This window comes from Henckelia pumila, chromosome 2 (genome assembly GCF_033568475.1).
Source record: "Henckelia pumila isolate YLH828 chromosome 2, ASM3356847v2, whole genome shotgun sequence".
Taxonomy (NCBI): Eukaryota; Viridiplantae; Streptophyta; class Magnoliopsida; order Lamiales; family Gesneriaceae; genus Henckelia; species Henckelia pumila.
In genome coordinates, this window is record NC_133121.1 from 110112141 (window position 1) to 110132071 (window position 19931).

Below are 19931 nucleotides of genomic sequence, written 5' to 3' on the forward strand. Positions count from 1 at the left end.
GATTTCATTCCGCAACTGTGTAACTTTGGTTGGTGGGAAATACTTGTGCATGAACTGTAGTGACCCTGCATGGTATCACCTACAAACTGGCAACTAATAGCATGCATTAAATTTAATACAGCAAAATAACTTAACAGAGTAAAACATGCGGAAACAAAACCATAAAATACATATCATCTTAGTAATAAAATCCAGGCTTAAATCTGTGGTGATACAACCATATCGAAAACTTAAACAGTAAACATTATACAGCTATATCGAATCTTGCTGTATAAAAACTCCTCAAGGCTCCTGCTCCCTAGTCCTGCCTTGAACTACCAGCTCCGTCCATCCTGCGACCTGCCCCATGGAATAGGGTGTCCAAGATAACAACTAGGACGTGAGCGTTAACGCCCAGTACATAAACATGAGTACACGTAAATATATGATGCATGCAACATGATGACTGGTACAGGGTCATCTGAAAAATCATGCTCAGTACCGGCGCCACATGAGTGCTGCCACCGCACGGATCAACCTCTGGGTGCAACCACACTCGTCTAGTACACCAGAGTAGACAGACATAAATGCCCCCGCCGTCGCGGTACTCTCAGTGACAGACTATCGAGTATAGAGCTGAGCGGCTCTATAGTCAGGTATAACAAGGTATAGGCTCAATGTGTATATGCACATGACATATGAATATAGAAAGCGACAAATCATATATCATGCCATATAATAATGCCAAATAAGTGCAACATATAAACTTGTATACTCGCTGGCAATCTCAGTCGATGTGTACGTACCTCTAGGCTAGTTCAAGTAAAATAGGATCCTAGGTTCCAAGCCTATATTCAAAAGTTCACTGTATCACTACATAAATTATATAAGCCTTAACTAAGCTAATAAGTACTCCCAAAACTTAAATAGATTCCCGGACCATACCTTCGTCCGTAGTTAGCCCTTTGGAGTCGCTAGTCCTGGATGACTATAACCACACCTTGGTTATTCCAGAACCTCTATTATAACCGATAGGGCCCTCAAATGTATATCTCACACTATATAACTGAAGAAAGAAACTCGGGAATTCGTATTTAGAAATGAATCTGAGAAGCCCTATTTATAGGCAAAATTCCCGGCCAGGATCGGAACTTCTGATTTCAGGATCGGAGCTTCCGATCCAGCTCACTGTGTGCATGTGTGACACGTCGGGATCGGAACTTCCGATCGGGCGATCGGAGCTTCCGATCTACTCTACGTTCAACACTTGTCCAAACTCGTGGCTGAGTCATCGAGCATTGCTGGCAGCTGGAGATCGGAACGTCCGTTCCAGGATCGGAGCTTCCGATCTCGGTGCTTCCGATGAGGTTCCGAAGTGGCTAGGATCGGAGCTTCCGATCTGGGTTCGGAGCTTCCGATCCGGCCCAAAATCAAAAACCCAATTTAAACTCCAGAATCAGTTAATTACTAACCCTTAATCATGTTTAACATATTATTATCTTAAAATAGAATCTGGGTTACTACATTCTCCCCACCTTTAGATATTTCGTCCGCAAAATAACATCTAAAGACAAATCAAGATAACAATATGAAACATCAAACCATGTTTTATTACAACAACTGTAATTACATCTTACATGGTAAATCAAAAGTACAAAGCAAACAACTCAGGATATTCCGCTTGCATACGACTTTCAGTTTCCCAAGTTGCTTCTTCAACGCCTCGGCGCTGCCACTGTACCATCACAAGTAATATAGTCTTGTTCCGAAGTACTTTCTCATTCCTGTCTAGGATACGGATTGGTCGTTCAACAAAAGACAGATCTGGCTCTAGCTGAATATCAGTAGACTGAATCACATGAGATTCATCAGCTATATACTGTCGAAGTAACGACACATGAAACATATTATGTATACTGGAAAGATTTGGCGGTAAAGCCAAACGATATGCAACATCTCCGATCTTCTCCAGTATTTGGAAAGGCCCAATGAAACGAGGAGACAACTTGCCTTTCACGCCGAATCTCATCACCTTCCTAAAAGGTGATACTCGGAGAAACACATATTCACCAGGCTCAAACTGAAGTGGCCTGCGGCGAATATTATCATATCTGGCTTGTCTATCTTGAGCAACTTTGATCCTATGTTTGATCAAATCTACCTTGTCTACAATCTGCTGCACCAATTCAGGACCCTCAACTTGTCATTCTCCGACTTCATCCCAGAATAACGGAGTACGACACCGTCGACCATACAATGCCTCGAAAGGTGCCATATCAATACTACGATGATAACTGTTATTGTAGGCAAATTCGATCAAAGGTAACTGATCCTGCCAAGATAAGCCAAAATCCATGACAGAAGAACGTAGCATATCCTCCAGTGTACGAATAGTGTGTTCTGACTGCCCATCAGTCTTCGGATGATATGCAGTGCTCAAACTCAGAGTGGTACCCAACGCCTCCTGAAAACTACCCCAAAAACGTAAGGTAAATCGCGGGTCTCTATCACTGACTATGCTCACTGGAATTCCATGTAATCGCACTATCTCCTGGATGTATAAACGTGACATGCGATCATAAGAATACTCCCGGTTATAAGGAATAAAGTGTGCTGATTTTGTCAAACGGTCAACAACGACCCAGATAGCATCACACTGACGTGAATTCATAGGTAAGTGGGTAACAAAATCCATAGTTACGTGCTCCCACTTCCATTCGGGAATCTCAAGATTCTGTAGTAATCCACCTGGTCGTCGATGTTCAGCCTTGACCTGTTGACAAATTAACCAAACATCTTGAAACAAATTGATACACACTTCGCTTCATCCCTTTCCACCAGAATCTAGTTCGCAAGTCCTTATACATTTTCATGCTTCCAGGATGAACAGATAATCGACTCCTATGAGCTTGAGAAAGAATATCATTCCTGAGCTCCGCAACATTAGGTACAACCACTCGATTAGATAAGCACAATAAACCATCTGCCTGAAAATGGAATCCAGATGTATTAACTCCATTGGCTAGACGTGCCAAACGCTGAGTCTTAACATCAGATATCTGAGCATCTCTGATCCGAGAATACAATGCTGGTTCAGATAGAATAGTATACAAACGAATCTCATTCCTCCCTTTCTTGTGCTTGAGCGTAAAACTCAATGAACAGCACTCTTGAATCATATGAGATACTTCACTAGTCTTAAGTGTAGAAAGTCTTACCTGCCGACTTAAGGCATCAGCAGTAAGATTAACAGAACCTGGATGATATTTGATTTCATAATCATAATCCTTCAGAAGATCCATCCAGCGTCTCTGTTGCATATTCAACTCCGCCTGAGTGAATAAATACTTCAAACTCTTATGATCCGTAAATATCTCAAATTTCTCGCCATAAAGATAATGCCTCCAAATCTTGAGCGCAAATACAATGGCGGCTAATTCGAGATCATGTACTGGATAATTACTCTCATGCGTCTTCAACTGTCGAGAAGCATAGGCAATAACATGTCCATGTTGTGTCAGAACACATCCTAACCCCTGACCAGAGGCATCAGTATAGACAACATAACCTCCTAATCCAGAAGGTAGAGCTAGCACATGTGCAGTAGTAAGACGTCTACGCGGCTCGTGAAATGACTCCTCACATTCCGAGGACCATATGAAGGAAACATCTTTCCGAGTAAGCTGAGTCAAAGGCCTGGCCAACTGTGAAAAATTCTCGATGAACCGATGGTAATATCCAGCTAGACCCAAGAAACTACGAATCTCAGCAACCGTCGTCGGACGAGGAGACCAGTTCAGCACTGCCTCTATCTTACTAGGATCAACAGATATCCCTTCATTAGAAATCACATGACCGAGAAACACTACCCGATCAAGCCAGAATTCACACTTGCTCAGTTTCGCATACAGCTGCTTATCTCGTAACGTCTGTAAAACAATCCTTAGATGCTGTGCATGCTCATCCTTGTCATGAGAATAGACAAGAATATCATCAATGAAGACGATGACAAATCTATCCAGATACTCTCGAAATATCTGATTCATCAGATTCATGAAGACTGCCGGTGCATTCGTCAAATCGAATGGCATCACCAGAAATTCATAATGCCCGTATCTGGTCCTGAAAGCAGTCATAGATATATCTGAGTCTCGTACCCACATCTGATGATATCCAGATCTCAGATCTATCTTCGAGTAAACAGAAGTACCCTGTAATTGATCGAACAGATCATCAATCCGCGGCAAATTATACTTATTCTTGATGGTGACACGATTCAACTGCCTGTAATCAATACATAATCGCATCGATCCATCTTTCTTCTTGACAAATAAAACAGGTGCTCCCCACGGAGAAATACTCGGACGAATATATCTCTTATCAAGAAAATCCTGTAATTGCTGTTTCAATTCCCTCATCTCTGAAGGTGCCAGACGATAAGGTGCTCGGGATATAGGCGTAGTTCCTGGTACTAAATCAATACCAAATTCAACCTCTCGCACCGGAGGAAAACCAGGAATCTCATCAGGGAATACATCAGGAAACTCACTGACTACCGGTAACTGATCAATACCCGTACTACTCATGGATATATCAACTGCATAGATGAGGTAGCCCTCCCCACCTGTCTCCAAGATATGACATGCCTTCAGATCCGAAACAAGTGGCATCGGAGGTCGCGCACCCTCACCATAAAAATACCAGCTATCACCCACAACCGGATGAAACTGTACCAGACGCTGATAACAATCCACAGTAGCGTGATACAAAGTCAACATATCTATTCCCAAGATACAGTCAAAATCTGCCATCGCTAATATCATCAAATTAGCTGCTAACACATTACCCTCAGACTCCAGAAGGCAACCCATCACTAGACGCTTAGTTACTATCTCTTGCTCCAATGGAGTAGATACAACTAAATCCATATCTAATGATACATAAGGTAATCTATGTCTCTTAACAAAGCGACTAGAAATAAAGGAATGCGATGCTCCAGTATCAATTAATACAAGTGCAGGAATACCACATAACAGAAAGGTACCTGCCAACATGAGATCGGTTCCCTCTGTAGCCTGCTCTTGAGACAGAGCAAACACCTACCCTTGAGTCTGGGGACGATAACCAGAAGAACTCTGTGGTGCTGACTGCTGACGTGAAACAATAGAAGCCTGAGATCCAACCTGTGATCCCGATCCACAAGCAGAACCCATGCACTGAGGACAATCTCTCCGCAGATGTCCCTGTTGACCGCAAATATAACAAGCACCAGTAGCTCTCCGACATGAAGCTGCAGGATGCTTCCCTCCACAGTGACTACAAAACTCCTCCTTCTTCTTCTTCTTCTTCCCAAAACGGAACATACCTCGTGAACCACGAGATCCAGATGAAGTAGTAGGAGTAGAAGAAGACGAAGGTCCAGATTGCACAACAGATTGAGCTCGAGGCTCAAAAGATCCACTAGGCTGTGCTGACATCATCAACTGTGCCCGCCTGTTGCTAGTATCCACAAGACGGCAACGGTTCACCAAAGTCTCAAAAGATACCGGGTCATCACAGACGACAACCTGAGAGTAGATATCTTGGTTCAAACCTTGTAGAAAGATATCATACTTCGATGCATCACTCTCATTAATATGAGGACTGAAAGGTAGCAGATCAAGAAATCGTTGCTGATATTGATCAATAGTCATTGATCCTTGCCTCAGACTAAGCAACTCCATAGATCGTGCTTGGCGAACAGCCGGAGGAAAATACAATTTCTGGAACTCCCGACAGAAATCCCCCCAAGTCACCTGTCCTCTCTCAGTACGTGCCTGAGCAGCTTTGGCATCCCACCAAAAATGTGCTCGATCCTCTAGAACGAATTCTAGAACTTCCAATTTCTGATCCTCAGTACAATCGAAAGCACGAAAAGTACTCTCGAGTTTAGACATCCAACTTCTAGCTTGTTCAGGATTCTCGCCTCCCACCAAGGGTTTCGGTCCTACTTGCATGAATTTATTGATAGAGTAGCGACGTCTACCCTCATGATGACGATGTTGATCATCATGATGGCGGTGATGAAGATGATGATGACCACCTCCCTGTCCAACACTACCGTGACTCTCGTCAGTCATATCCTGAAAAGAATTGCACATTAAAATCCCAAATGCGCAAGAATTACTCAAGACTAAACTAAATCCCAAGTACTAATCCCAAAATTTAACCTGGCTCTGATACCCAAAATGTAGTGACCCTGCATGGTATCACCTACTAACTGGCAACTAATAGCATGCATTAAACTTAATACTGCAAAATAACTTAACAGAGTAAAACATGCGGAAACAAAACCATAAAATACATATCAGCTTAGTAATAAAATCCAGGCTTAAATCTGTGGTGATACAACCATATCGAAAACTTAAACAGTAAACATTATATAGCTATATCGAATCTTGCTGTATAAAAACTTTTCAAGGCTCCTGCTCCCTAGTCCTGCCTTGAACTACCAGCTCCGTCCATCCTGCGACCTGACCCATGGAATAGGATGTCCAAGATAACAACTAGGACGTGAGCGCTAACGCCCAGTACATAAACATGAGTACACGTAAATATATGATGCATGCAACATGATGACTGGTACAGGGTCATCTGAAAAATCATGCTCAGTACCGGCGCCACATGAGTGCTTCCACCGCACGGATCAACCTCTGGGTGCAACCACACTCGTCTAGTACACCAGAGTAGACAGACATAAATGCCCCCGCCGTCGCGGTACTCTCAGTGACAGACTATCGAGTATAGAGCTGAGCGGCTCTATAGTCAGGTATAACAAGGTATAGGCTCAACGTGTATATGCACATGCCATATGAATATAGAAAGCGGTAAATCATATATCATGCCATATAATAATGCCAAATAAGTGCAACATATAAACATGTATGCTCGCTGGCAATCTCAGTCGATATGTACGTACCTCTAGGCTAGTTCAAGTAAAATAGGATCCTAGGTTCCAAGCCTATATTCAAAAGTTCACTGTATCACTACATAAATTTTATAAGCCTTAACTAAGCTAATAAGTACTCCCAAAACTTAAATAGATTCCCGGACCATACCTTCGTCCGTAGTTAGCCCTTTGGAGTCGCTAGTCCCGGATGACTATAACCACACCTTGGTTATTCCTAGGGGTGTTCATTCGGTCCGAACCGAACCGAACCGAAATTTCGGTTAACCGAACCAAAATTCACCGAAAATCCGAACCGAAAACCGAACCAAATTTAACGGTTCGGTTCGGTTAAAAACCGAAATTTTTTGGTTTTTCGGTTCGGTTTTCGGTTTAACCAAATTTATATATTTTTAAATTATTTTATTTATTTTATATTTATTTATTAATAAAAACAAATTAAAATATTAATTAAAATATTAAAAAATAATTAAAAAATCAAAAAAATCGGTTTTCGGTTCAGTTCGGTGAACCGACCGAAAAAAACCGAACCGAACCAAAAACCAAAAATCCAAAAATCCGAAAATCGAAAACTGAACCAAAAATTTGGTTCGGTTTTCGGTTCAAACCGAATTTTCGGTTTCGGCTCGGTTCGGGCGGTTAACCAAACCATGAACACCCCTAGTTATTCCAGAACCTCTATTATAACCGATAGGGCCCTCAAGTGTATATCTCACACTATATAACTGAAGAAAGAAACTCGGGAATTCGTATTAAGAAATGAATCTGAGAAGCCCTATTTATAGGCAAAATTCCCGGCCTGGATCGGAACTTCCGATTTCAAGATCGGAGCTTCCGATCCAACTCACTGCGTGCATGTGTGACACGTCGGGATCGGAACTTCTGATCGGGCGATCGGAGCTTCCGATCTGCTCTACGTTCAACACTTGTCAAAACTCGCGGCTGAGTCATCGAGCATTGCTGGCAGCTGGAGATCGGAAGTCCGTTCCAGGATCAGAGCTTTTGATCTCGGTGCTTCCGATGAGGTTCCGAAGTGGCTAGGATCGGAGCTTCTGATCTGGGTTCGGAGCTTCCGATCCGGCCCAAAATCAAAAACCCAATTTAAACTTCGGAATCAGTTAATTACTAACCCTTAATCATGTTTAACATATTATTATCTTAAAATGGAATCTGGGTTACTACATGAACACTTCAACCAGACCATCCCAGGTAGTAATCGATCCCTCTCGCAAATCTCGAAGCCACTCAATCGCTTCTCCTTGTAGTGAAAACGGAAATAACCTCAGCCAAACAGCATCAGAAGTCACTCCATTAAATTTGAAGGTGTCACATATTGACAAGAATTGCTCCAGATGAGCGTTCGGATCCTCAAAAGGCGCCCCTCCAAATCTGACTTGCATCTGTATCATCTGGATGATGGCTGGTTTAAGTTCAAAAGTGTTCTCTTGAACCGCAGGGCGAACAATGCTGGATCCATATCCTCCAACTAATGGTCTATGAAGGTCCATCAGAGTGCGGTTGTTCTCTTCTTCAGCCATATCTTCTAACTCCTCTTCAGATTCAAAATTAAGGGCTAAGTTATGCTGTCTTCGTTCTCTAAGTATACGACGAAGAGTGCTTTCAATCTCCAAATCAAGCGGTATGAGGTCTTCAAAATCTCGAGCACGGCTCATATAACATGAGATATACTCCTGAAAAAATTAAAGTGCACAAATCAACAACTTAAATAAAAATTAAACAAATTAAAAAAAAACCTAGTCTCAAATAAATAATCAATCCTAATAGTAAACAAATAGTCCCCGGCAACGGCGCCAAAAACTTGACCGACGATTTCGGTTGGGAAAAATTCTAGCAAGTGAACTAGGTCAAGTTATAATATAGTTGGACAGAGTCCGAGTCGATCCCACAGAGACTAAAGTTTAAATACTAAGATATAGACTATTCAAATTAATCTAGGCTAATTAAAATAAAGAATTTTTATAAATTAACTACTAATTAAAATAAAATAAATTATTCTAAAGCAAAAGTTTAAATTAAATTAAATGAACAAAAAAGCTTTAAGACTGATTCAAATTTTAGGAAAATGACCAGGAACACACAACGGTACCAGACATCGATAATTGCCACGTATTGGATTTAATCAAACAAAACTCATTTATATTCACGACGAAATTCTCTAGAATAATTATTAATCTATTTCTAGAATTAATAACCCTATTTTCATTTAACAGTCCAATTATTTCTAATTGAATTTAATTAAACAAAAACGCATGCACGAGTTATGGAATTTCAGCTTTCGCCTAAAATCGCACACTGAAACCGAATACTATTTCTAGTCGGTTTAACCATGTGTTGATCAATATTTTTGAAGCTAATTTCAATCTTTTATTTTTCAAGTCCAGATCGAACGACATACATGCAATCAATTGACCAGATTAAACGCAAGAATTATGCACAAACATTAATCAATAAATATTCCATAAATCAAAATTCAATCAATCCGTCCCATAAACAAAAATCAATAGTCTGGCCCTATTGTGGCCCCAGTCAAAAGACGACTACTCCATAATAATAAAATCAAACAAAAGTTTCATGTTTGAATTCATAATAAAATAAAACAGAAAAAGAAGAAAAGAAAATTCTCAACAATAGTGCCGAATCTTGCTTGCGTTGCGCGTTTCTTCTCTTCCAAGCTCTCAGCCGTCAAATCCCGAAAATCTCTCCAAAGTCTATCAGTCAAAAATCAGAAGTTCCAAAAGTGCTCTCCAATTAGGGCTTTATTCCCTTTTATACCTCCTTTATTTTCGTCCAAAATAATGTCTAATATTGACCAAAATAATCAGAATTCCAAAAATCCCAAATTCTGCACGAATTATTTTTTTTTTTTCATATTTGCAGTGTACACGGACCCCGGACATGGTCCGTGCCTAGGTCCGTGTATTAAAAATTCCAGCCCAAACTTTTTACGAAGCCACACGGACCCTCTTCCAGAAGGTGCACGGGGTCCGTGCATTTTTCTGTGACGAACATCTCAAAAGCCGATGGTACACAGACCCTTTTCCAGAAAGTGCACGGGGTCCGTGCTATTTCCTTCCTTCAATTCTCTTGGCGACTTAAGATTTTTCCATGTTCTCCGGCCAAAATCCAACGTGGCATTGAATTGTTTGACTTTTTTTTCAATATTCAGTTCTTCTCAAATCTTAGTCAAACCTACAAACATAGAAAATATGACGATTTATGCACAAAACTCGGAATATAAATGTCAGATAAACACGAATACGATAAAATAAAGTGCCAAATAAGCTATAAAATTCGTGTTTATCAAATCTAACAACTCATGATTTGTCATGTCAACTTTATAATAATAATTATGCATATGTATTGAGATGTGGATCATTGGATGAGTGATTTTTTGGTATTACCTGGTATATATATATATATATATATATATATATATATATTTTCATATGTTACATCATACAATTATGTAGAATTTTTTTGACTGCGTTTACTTGTCTTGATAAATGAAAGATAACATAGATAATTCTAAATAATCCTATGTTTACTTGCAAAATTAAAAAATGGTATAAATCTTTAGGCCTGTTAATGATAGGATTGAGAGATGATTTTTAGTCCTAGATTTTTAATGGGATTATAAATATTATGGAGTGAGAAAATGAAAAAAATCAATTATGTTCTTCCTTTTTATCTTCCACCTTCTTTCTTCCCTTCTTTGCCGAACATATGATTATTATGAACTATGATAGCTAAAGGGTGAAATCGTAATTTGTTCTTAAGTATAATTTCAATCCCAAAATTAATTCATCCAAATAAACATGAGTATTATTTATCCATAACCACTCTCTATCCTATCAAATTATATTAACAATCATATTTTAATCTAGCAGGCTACGTTTGGTACATGTAATGAGATAATTGAATTATTAATAACTGAAATGATTAGTTGTTGGATAAAGAAGGATATACAAAAGGTGTGATAAATAATATTGAGTTTGGTGTAATTTTTAAAAGTGACATATATTTGTTGTTAATAAATTATGGACCAATATACCCTCGCTTAAAATATTTTTTTTTCCTTTTCTTCACCAATAACACAGAATCCTTTTTTTATCTTTAAAAAAAAAACACAGAATCTGTTATGAACTCAATTTATATGAAGAGATAATTGAAAATAGAATAAAAATATACTGAATTAAACCCAGAGAATAATCTCTGTACAAGAACTTTCGTTCTTCCCTAGCTTCAGCTAGTAAAACTCATAATGGAAATTCATCCCTTTTTCTTAACTCTATGCAACCAACCCCTATTATACTCCCCTTGCCCCTTTCCCAAGCCACTCCTTTTAGAATTCTCTTCCTAACTACATAATGGGTTTGGCCCAATATATTATAGCCCATTACAAAACCACCCTTTAAACACCACGGACTTAGGACTTAAGATCATAACAATACCACCATCTTGAAAAACAGTCTTGTCCTCAAGACTGGAGTTATGAAGTGCTTCTGTGATGAGTTGAACACCTTCCTTGACAAAGAATGAAGCCCAATATAACAATGTCCATCCAATCATATCCCGAAGATCGATACTCCATGAAGTTCTAGTCGTTGGCTTCATTGATAATACTAATTCCCTGTCCATTGACATTTTCCATAAGCAAGTAGCATTTTGATTTCCAAAGTCGCTTCCAGCTGTCGTATATAGGCCTTGGAAAGTATAACCAAGAAATTTCATTACTTTAATTGTTGCATTAGCCACTGAATTTCTTTCACCAATGATTCGCCCCATCACAGTAGTTGGGCTGTAGGTTCCCTCCTCCATTCCACTGTCAATTCTGGTTTTGATAGAAGAAGAGCTCAATTTTTCGTCCACACTACCGCTTACTTGTGTCGCACCCTTTTCCCACCTTCGATCGGGAAACCATAGTCTTCTCCAGTCCCTGCCGATTACCTCATGAATTGAAAACTTTAGAAAAATTATGGCATTTAACGGACGCGATAAAACTTCAATTTAGAAGGCGTTGAAGCGTTGGGTACTTTCTGGCTCAGCCCAGGTGAAACCCCTTGGCCCACAAGATCTCCAGCATTTTCATCACTGAAGTCCTTTACCTCATCCTCCTTGGACATTTGTTCGGCCAGCCTTTGTGCAAAGTCAGTTCGTGGGCCACCTATAATTCCGCTCCAATACCGATTGTGGCCATGATATGAGGTTTGTCCAGCACTTCCGTGACATAAACAGCTCACCGTAGCTTTAGTATTCCCTATCTCGGGCTTCAATTCCTCCGGGTGCCACCGTATCCTGCACAGGTTCGAAGACCCAGTATTGACAAAATCAGCCTTGGCCTCAAGGCTGAGATCAGCAACCTCTTCTCTGAATTCAGCAACTGCCCACCCAACATCGAAGACAACTACCGCAAAACCAAGTTCAAAATACTCATTACCAAAATAGAAGAAATAAAGAGGATACTCTTCAATTCCCTTTTGCAAAACCGTTAGGCTTTCCCAATTCCTTGTCCCTAGTCTTCTGTTATTTCTCACAGTGGCCGCGCTGTTGCTATAGTTCCATCCTATGGTGAAACGAGGACTCCCTAGAGTTTTTCTTTCTTCCCCTTTGGTGTGGCGTCTAGCGAATTGACTTGTCTCGCTCAAATTTAAAGCGAACAAGGATTGAGCCCAACCCATACTGCAGCTATTGGGCCCGTAGTAAACAAGCCCATTCCCATCTAACCTAATCCCAAAACAGAAATAAGTATAATAGCACAACCCTTCTTTTAATGCTTCTTCACCGTCAAAAGATTCAAAACCCAATTTCTCAACATTGATGACTTTAATCGGGTTTTGATGTCTTGCCAATCTCACAGTTTTTTCGGGTCCATCAATCACCTTACCTATGCATTGTTCTTGAGTCCACTCTTGCGCCGACAACGTCTTAGTCTTCACGATTTGCAGCCCTACTCTCGTGCGTCCCTTCATCAACTTCACGTATCCATCATTCATGGCTTTGCGGCCACTGTACCTTTGAATCAATTCAACTTGAATTTGTTCCCATCTCATCCACGGGATCTTCCTGTCCACCCACCCGCTCCAATTAAAAGTCCTTTCCCTGCAAATTTTGGTGTGCTTCTCCTCTGCTTTCAATCCAGTTATCTCTGTGTATTCTCCTGGCGAATTTTTCTGTGCTTCAGCATTTGGCGGCTTGCCCTTTGAGAGCTCCCCTGGGGCATCGTTCCACTCTTCAGGTTGCTCAATCACAACAATTGCGTCAGAATGCACTTCTTCGTAAGTCCCTCTTCCTTCCGAGTCTTGTTCTTGACAGAGCAACTCATGATTCACCTTCTCCTCTGGTTTGATTACACCTTGTTGGTTCGTTTCATCCCCCGAACTTCTATTCACCGATTTCTCCAACAGACACTTGATATTATCTTGTTGATCTGTTGCAATCCTGAATTTTCCGTGATCCTTGATCCACTGTACCATGAACACCCTTAGATCACTAAGGCCTCCGATAGCTTGATCAATCCTATCTAGCCTACCCTGCACCTGCAACATACTCTTCTGCAACCCCCTCACCGAATGCTCCATAGCTTCAAACTTCGCATTTGCTCCTGTGCTGGTCATCTTGAATCGACGCTCCTCGAAATCCGGCAGGTCGGACCAATGTTATGAACTCAATTTATATGAAGAGATAATTGAAAATAGAATAAAAATATACTGAATTAAACCCAGAGAATAATCTCTGTACAAGAACTTTCGTTCTTCCCTAGCTTCAGCTAGTAAAACTCATAATGGAAATTCATCCCTTTTTCTTAACTCTATGCAACCAACCCCTATTATACTCCCCTTGCCCCTTTCCCAAGCCACTCCTTCTAGAATTCTCTTCCTAACTACATAATGGGTTTGGCCCAATATATTATAGCCCATTACAAAACCACCCTTTAAACACCACGGACTTAGGACTTAAGATCATAACAGAATCCTTTTGTTTGTGACTTGAACGATTATGGCTTCAAATCCACCTGGAACTAGCGACACGGATCGGAGAAGAAAGGACTGTATTCAAAAGAAGATTTCAACAAAGAAGTGTTCTTCATCCGGTTCTCTTAATTTCCGTTCTATTTACCCAAAAAAATAACAGATTCATATAGGATTACAACGAATTATTTAACAAAGAGATAACTAAATTACATGGCAAACACATATTTGCGAAAGATTCAGGCAGATCTTCTTGCAAATTTTCGTTCCTACTACAATATTAAAAACGAATGTAGTCAAAAAGTTGTTTTCAAGATAAAAAAACCCAAAAAATTGTTTTCAAGATAAAAAAAACCCACACAGCGAGCTTCCTCCAATTTCTGAAATTTTATCAACTGCCAAGAAAATAAAACATCCAAACAAAATTCGTTTTGTGAGCCATATGCCAAACGTTTTCGAGGTTTTGATCATGATTTACCTCATTTATGCAATTAACCGTGCAGAGAATACAAACTAATGTGGGTTTTCCTCGATCAACGTTTGAAGAGAAGGAGACGGCATGATTTTAGATTGATTTTTTGTTAGGGCAAAGGGGTATTCTTGGAATAAATGAGTAGGATAGAGAATGTGATTGTTAATAGTAGGGTGGAGCATGAGTTTAGTTAACCTATTTAATATGGGTTTATTATTTTCAAAAAACATTAGCTAGGTTTAATAAAAATCATACCAATTGAATGATTATTTTGTATAAAAACTCACTATCCCACTTTGTCATGGTTACCAAATGCAGCCTCATTGTCCAATTCCATCATTTAAAATAAACATAAGTTATAACGCTAAAAGGTATATATACTGAAAATCACGCTAGGTATATATATATTCACACATTTATTCTAAATGTTAAACATGTTGTTTACTTTAATTATTTAATTATTAACTGTGATTGTTCGATAAATAAATATTACGCTAGTTAACCTGGGACTATTTCATAGGGGACACGGCCGTCACACGTTAAACTTTTGCCGGTTGCCGGAAGTAAGACATGAATCATTTACAGAATCACACGATGGAAGCAACAATTCACGCATATCCAAACTCGCTACCCCATTACTGCAAATGGAATCCATCGCACAGCTTGAATATGCCCAGCCCCAAGATAACCAAACCCACCATACCAAAAACCTCTTTTAAATCCTTTATCTTGCCAAAAATTTCTTCAAGAACCTCCTTCAGTTGCAGCCATGATTTTCATGAAAAGTTCCATTCTTGCCGCCTAAACGATGAAGTTCCTGAAACTTTCGGCTTCCCTTTTGTGGTTCGCCACTCTGGAACGGTTTCAAGGTACGTTTGGGATAGAAGGGAGCTGAAATTGGTTTCTGACAATGGGATAAATGGATTTCGTTTTTGGGATTTTTTCATTGATTGCGAAGATGGGGTTAGGAAATTGGGTGGATTTTGTTGGTCTGCTGTGAGGAATTTCTTTCTTCCGAGGGAAGTGAGTGAGAACTATTTGGAATATGTGAAATGGAAATTCTTGCACAGAGTGTTCAGCTCTGCTCTTCAGGTTCTTGCTACACAGGTATTTAATTTGTCATGTTGGAGTTTTTTCCTGCAGAAATTTCTGATTAGAAATTCTCTTGATAGAGTTCAAAGTATGGGATGAATATGGAAATTTTTAGGAGCTCTGAGTTCCCGCATTAGGTTGTTAATTCCTTGGTTCTTTTGTGGGCGATTGAACTAAAAATTTTATTTTGAATTTGACATTGTCGAGTTTAATTGTATGGGTTCACTTGGGATACCAGCTTTGCAACCAGGTTCAAGTTAAGAACCCTTGGCATAAATTGCTGTAAAGTACAAGTCTTGGGAGTTTTAGAACTTTAAATATTATTCGGGGCAATTTTTTGAGTGGCTCTTGTTGCAGTCAAACATTGGCTTGAGTTTTGGTATGATTTGACTGGCGAAATTTCGATTTTATTGAGTTTTTTAGACAAAAATATTGGTCTTGCTATTGTTTCTGAAATTATTCTTTTTCTTTTTTTTTGTGGTTGGTTGGAATGGTTTTGCGAAGAGAAAATCAATGGAATAATGTGATACTAACACAAGTGTTTGATTTGGTCAAGTGCATTTTTTGTTTTTATGCTGGCATAATCCTGAGATAGATGACCTGTGGCATGGGATGATATGTACCTGTGTGTGTTAATGGTTGAAATTAGGCAATGTTTCGGGCAATTGGCTTTGGTTATTCTCGTTCTCTTCCATCAGCAGCTGCTTTAAATTGGGTTTTGAAGGATGGACTTGGGAGGCTGAGCAGGTGTATCTACACAGCTACTCTTGCTTCTGCTTTTGATACCAATCTGAAGGTACAGTCCTTACCCTCATTTAGAGGTGGCAATATAAGTTTTCATATTTGGTCATCATATACTGATGAATCATGGATGTAGTTGTCGATTCATTACTTGTCATGCTCCAACTCCCAAGCACACTGTCACTGCAAGAGATTTTGCACTATGGGCTTCACTGGAAACTATTGTATATTGTTACGGGACAAACACTTATAGGCCCAAGCACTGATGAGGGAGGGCCAACAATACAGGCCCAACAAGATAGACCAAAAGTTCAGAAAGTATATCAAAGAAGGCCCAAGAAACATGTGGGAAGAGACGGGTAGAGTGTATGCATGTGCAGGGGGATAAAAGGGGAGTGGAGAGATGTAGTGAGGCAGATTGTTGGTCGTTACGTGAGTCTAGCATTGCTAGGGCAAGAGGGATCTTCCCTCTTGAGTGGAGTAGTAGGAGAGTCATTTGTTTTGTTCCTTTCTTATTCTGCAAGTTTACTGGATTTAATATTATTGTTATTTTTGATATTGCTGAGATTCATCTTCATTATACCGTGTACTTTCAAGATAGAACTCTTGGGGTTCTATCATATATCTACTTTTGCTTTATACAAATGATGAACCAAATTGTGAGGAGACCATTATTTAATAAATTCATTCTCATCTGTCCTGTATTTGGGCATTACATATTATTGAACTGTATTTCTTGATTGAATTGGGTGTAGTTGCTAAATACTGAAAGAAATATCATTTTGTTTATGCAGTTAGATTTTTGTAAAATCCTTTAACAAAACTGCTGACTTCTCTTATTTGAAACGAAGAGAGTTAGGTTCACAACCTCTGTGCTATTCAGTTTGAGCATTGGAGTTGAGTTGTTGACTCCCATCTTTCCTGACAATTTCCTGCTTCTTGCAACAATGGCCAACATTGCTAAGCAAATAAGCCTTGCTTGCCATCTTGCAACTGGTGTAAGTCTTAGATATCTATTCTTTTACGCCATGGAAGCATCTGCATATGATTCACATAATTTAGACATTTAGCCTTTTTAGTTCTGTAAGTTTTGTACATCTGATTTTCAAATAATGTTTCTTTTCTTAATATAAAGGCAACCAGTTCAGTATATATAAAATAATGTTTTATGTTGTTAGTCTGCTGTGCATAGAAGCTTTGCATCTTCGGACAATCTTGGCGAAGTTTCTGCGAAATCCCAGGTAGACACAGGATTCCATTTGAATTGATGTAATAATTATCCATTCAATGAAATCTAATTCAGGGGTCCGGGTTTCAGATTCAAACAGTGTGCTTTGATAATATAGGTCTTTTGCTTGCGGCAACTCTGAATATCACATTCAAAAACAATCAAAGGTTTCTAGTTTCTTCCGATACTCTCTTGAAAATCTATGTTTCAAATATCATTGAATGTTATTACTAATTACTGTGTAATAGTTGGTTAGAGCTTAAGCAAGTACAGTAAATTAAGATAATTTTTCATCATAAAAGGATTACTAAGATTAATTTAAGACTTGACGTGTACTTTTTAACTTCTTTATGTTGCGAAGATTGTTGGCTGCTCTTCCATTTGTTGCATACCCGATCTTCTCCGCTGTTGACCTTTTTGGGATTTATCAAGGTCTAAAACATGTGCACTTGCAAACTTTAACTAAGGTTGGTTCTTTATTATATTGCATAAGTTTTTAATCAATCAATGTTGTTTATTTAGTCTCAAAACTCTACTTTATGCGAAATCTTTTACGGTGATGTATTTTTATTTAAACACATTGATCCATGTTTTAGATGAGGGAAAATTACCCTTTTTCTTTTACAGTAATGCATTTTTATTTAAACACATCGATCCATGTTTTAGATTAGGGAAAATTACCCTTTTTTCTTATTATGCGGAGCATCAAGCCAACAAAGCAGGTAAGCCGTAAGTAATACATTTATGTACAGGATAGGCTTGAGTTGATAATAAAGACATGGATTGAGCTAGGATATGTTCCTTCTCCTGCCCAAGTGAGTAAAATGGAAGGCGTTGGTTTCTTTTGGAACAGTGGTGAGTTTTTTTTACCATGATATAGATCTTCAAGTTTCTCCATTTAAATGTCCTTAGAACATATGCATATCTAACTAAGCTCTAGGTTAGGCATGGAGATGCTACCCATCAGAATTGGTTGCTTGAACGTGAAGAGGAAAATACCAAGGCTGTCAATTACTACAATGAGATCTTTAAGCAATGATGATTTCTACTTCATATACATAGAAAGCCTCAAGCACGGATTTAGATTAAGGGACGTACGTGCATACAAACAAGCACCTATGCTGAACTCTTTAGATTTCAATTCTACTGCTACAAGTTTTTTTTCTTCTCATGCTCGACCATATGTACTTGGTTACAGCTTGGAATTGTTGTTTGTGTTCGGGAAGGTGCGGCAACCTCAGATGTTATCATGGGCTTATTACAGGTAAATCTTTCTCAAGAAATTAATTTCCTTATTAAGAACGTAGATAACACTGATTCATCGATTTGACAAAAAGTTTGGACGCTATCAATAAATTGTACGGTTCGAAACAATGTATGACACTCTTTTGTTGTTGATGCTGTTAGTAACAAAAAAAAACATTGAAGAGAAACATTGTAAAATAAACACCCACACAGAAACTGAGAAACCATATTGATTTCATATATGAATATTATGTTGCATAGAGAAATTCACTGTATATAATATATTGTACTTTGACGTTATCAAAATTGCATCAATTGTTAAAATAAACTTTAATAATTTGTTTTCAACTCCACAAATTCTACGAAGTGGCTTATGCATGATGATTGTTTATGGTCGTGTAATACATAGGCTTGTTACATTCGAAAGGGCCTCAACATGGTCGACTGGGAGAACGTATTTGAAGCTTGTGATTCCTTAGATTCAGTCATGGAGAAATGGTTTACATTGATGGAGGAAAGCAATAAATCTTCGCGAAACAATCTTGCTTTGCTGAATGAAAATATGTCAAGCGCGGGATGGGCTTGCAGAAATGTCCTTTTGAGCACACAGGAGCAAGCAAGATATAGCTTTGTCACGGACTGAAGTTGGTTGAGGCTAAAATGTCCGGGTCTGCTGTTGTTAGATGTGCTGCTTAGTCCTCTGCAATTCTCGAATGTTTCGAGTTTGGCTTCACGGACATGGCTACACGTTTCATCGTCATAAAGACCAGGTTGATTACACCAGAGCTTTGCCATTTTGTTTGAATTTTTGTCGAACAAGGACGATATAAGAAGTGAAGCCAAGGTAGCGAAGAAGGGGATTTTTTTCTCGGAAGAAGAGAAGAGAGGCCATCAAATTTTAGGAAGTTCGTATCCAAACTAAAATTTTAAGTTTTATTGTTTGTGTAGCTTGCTTCATAAACCGGAGTAATGGTTAGTTGTTTACTAAATGTTTGATTATAACTAAAGTGATGATGCACATCAATGAGATTTAGGTAGTTTTTGAAATTTGTTAAAAAAAAGTGATTCTTTGAGCTTCTCTTTATAAAATTTTGTTTAAGAATTTCTAAACACCACCTTAGTCGGGGGACAAAGATATTTGTTGCCTGCACCGCATGTGTTGTATAAGTGTCTAGTAAGTTTGGCTTTCTAGCTGAGAAAGATGAAGGTAGTGTTTGAGAGAAGCGGCGACGTTTCTCA

The 19931-nt window shown here is 39.0% G+C and overlaps 1 protein-coding gene across 3 annotated transcripts; it reads left to right on the forward strand.

Moving 5' to 3' along the window:
• The first annotated feature begins 14907 nt into the window (after positions 1-14907).
• LOC140880847 (protein root UVB sensitive 4) lies at positions 14908-19758 on the forward strand. Of its 3 annotated transcripts, none has more exons than XM_073285671.1 (10): positions 14908-15493; positions 16128-16274; positions 17071-17217; positions 17398-17460; positions 17538-17614; positions 17809-17914; positions 18200-18302; positions 18393-18541; positions 18646-18711; positions 19102-19758. In XM_073285671.1, exons 1-10 carry the CDS (start codon positions 14957-14959, stop codon positions 19333-19335), a joined length of 1629 nt encoding a protein of 542 aa, XP_073141772.1. In that variant the 5' UTR covers positions 14908-14956; the 3' UTR covers positions 19336-19758. The 3 variants fall into 3 exon arrangements, with proteins under 3 accessions (XP_073141772.1, XP_073141773.1, XP_073141774.1); XM_073285672.1 differs by having other exon boundaries at positions 17185-17217; XM_073285673.1 differs by lacking the exon at positions 18393-18541 and having other exon boundaries at positions 19102-19297.
• The last annotated feature ends 173 nt before the right edge of the window (positions 19759-19931 follow it).

Bases quoted from the DNA above. Each gene is read 5' to 3' on its own strand.
- LOC140880847 (XM_073285671.1), top strand. From the start codon at position 14,957: ATGAATCATTTACAGAATCACACGATGGAAGCAACAATTCACGCATAT. The intron at 17,218-17,397 runs GTAAGTCTTAGA...TTATGTTGTTAG, and splicing joins CTTGCCATCTTGCAACTGGT to TCTGCTGTGCATAGAAGCTT. The intron at 17,615-17,808 runs GTTTCTAGTTTC...TATGTTGCGAAG, and splicing joins ACATTCAAAAACAATCAAAG to ATTGTTGGCTGCTCTTCCAT.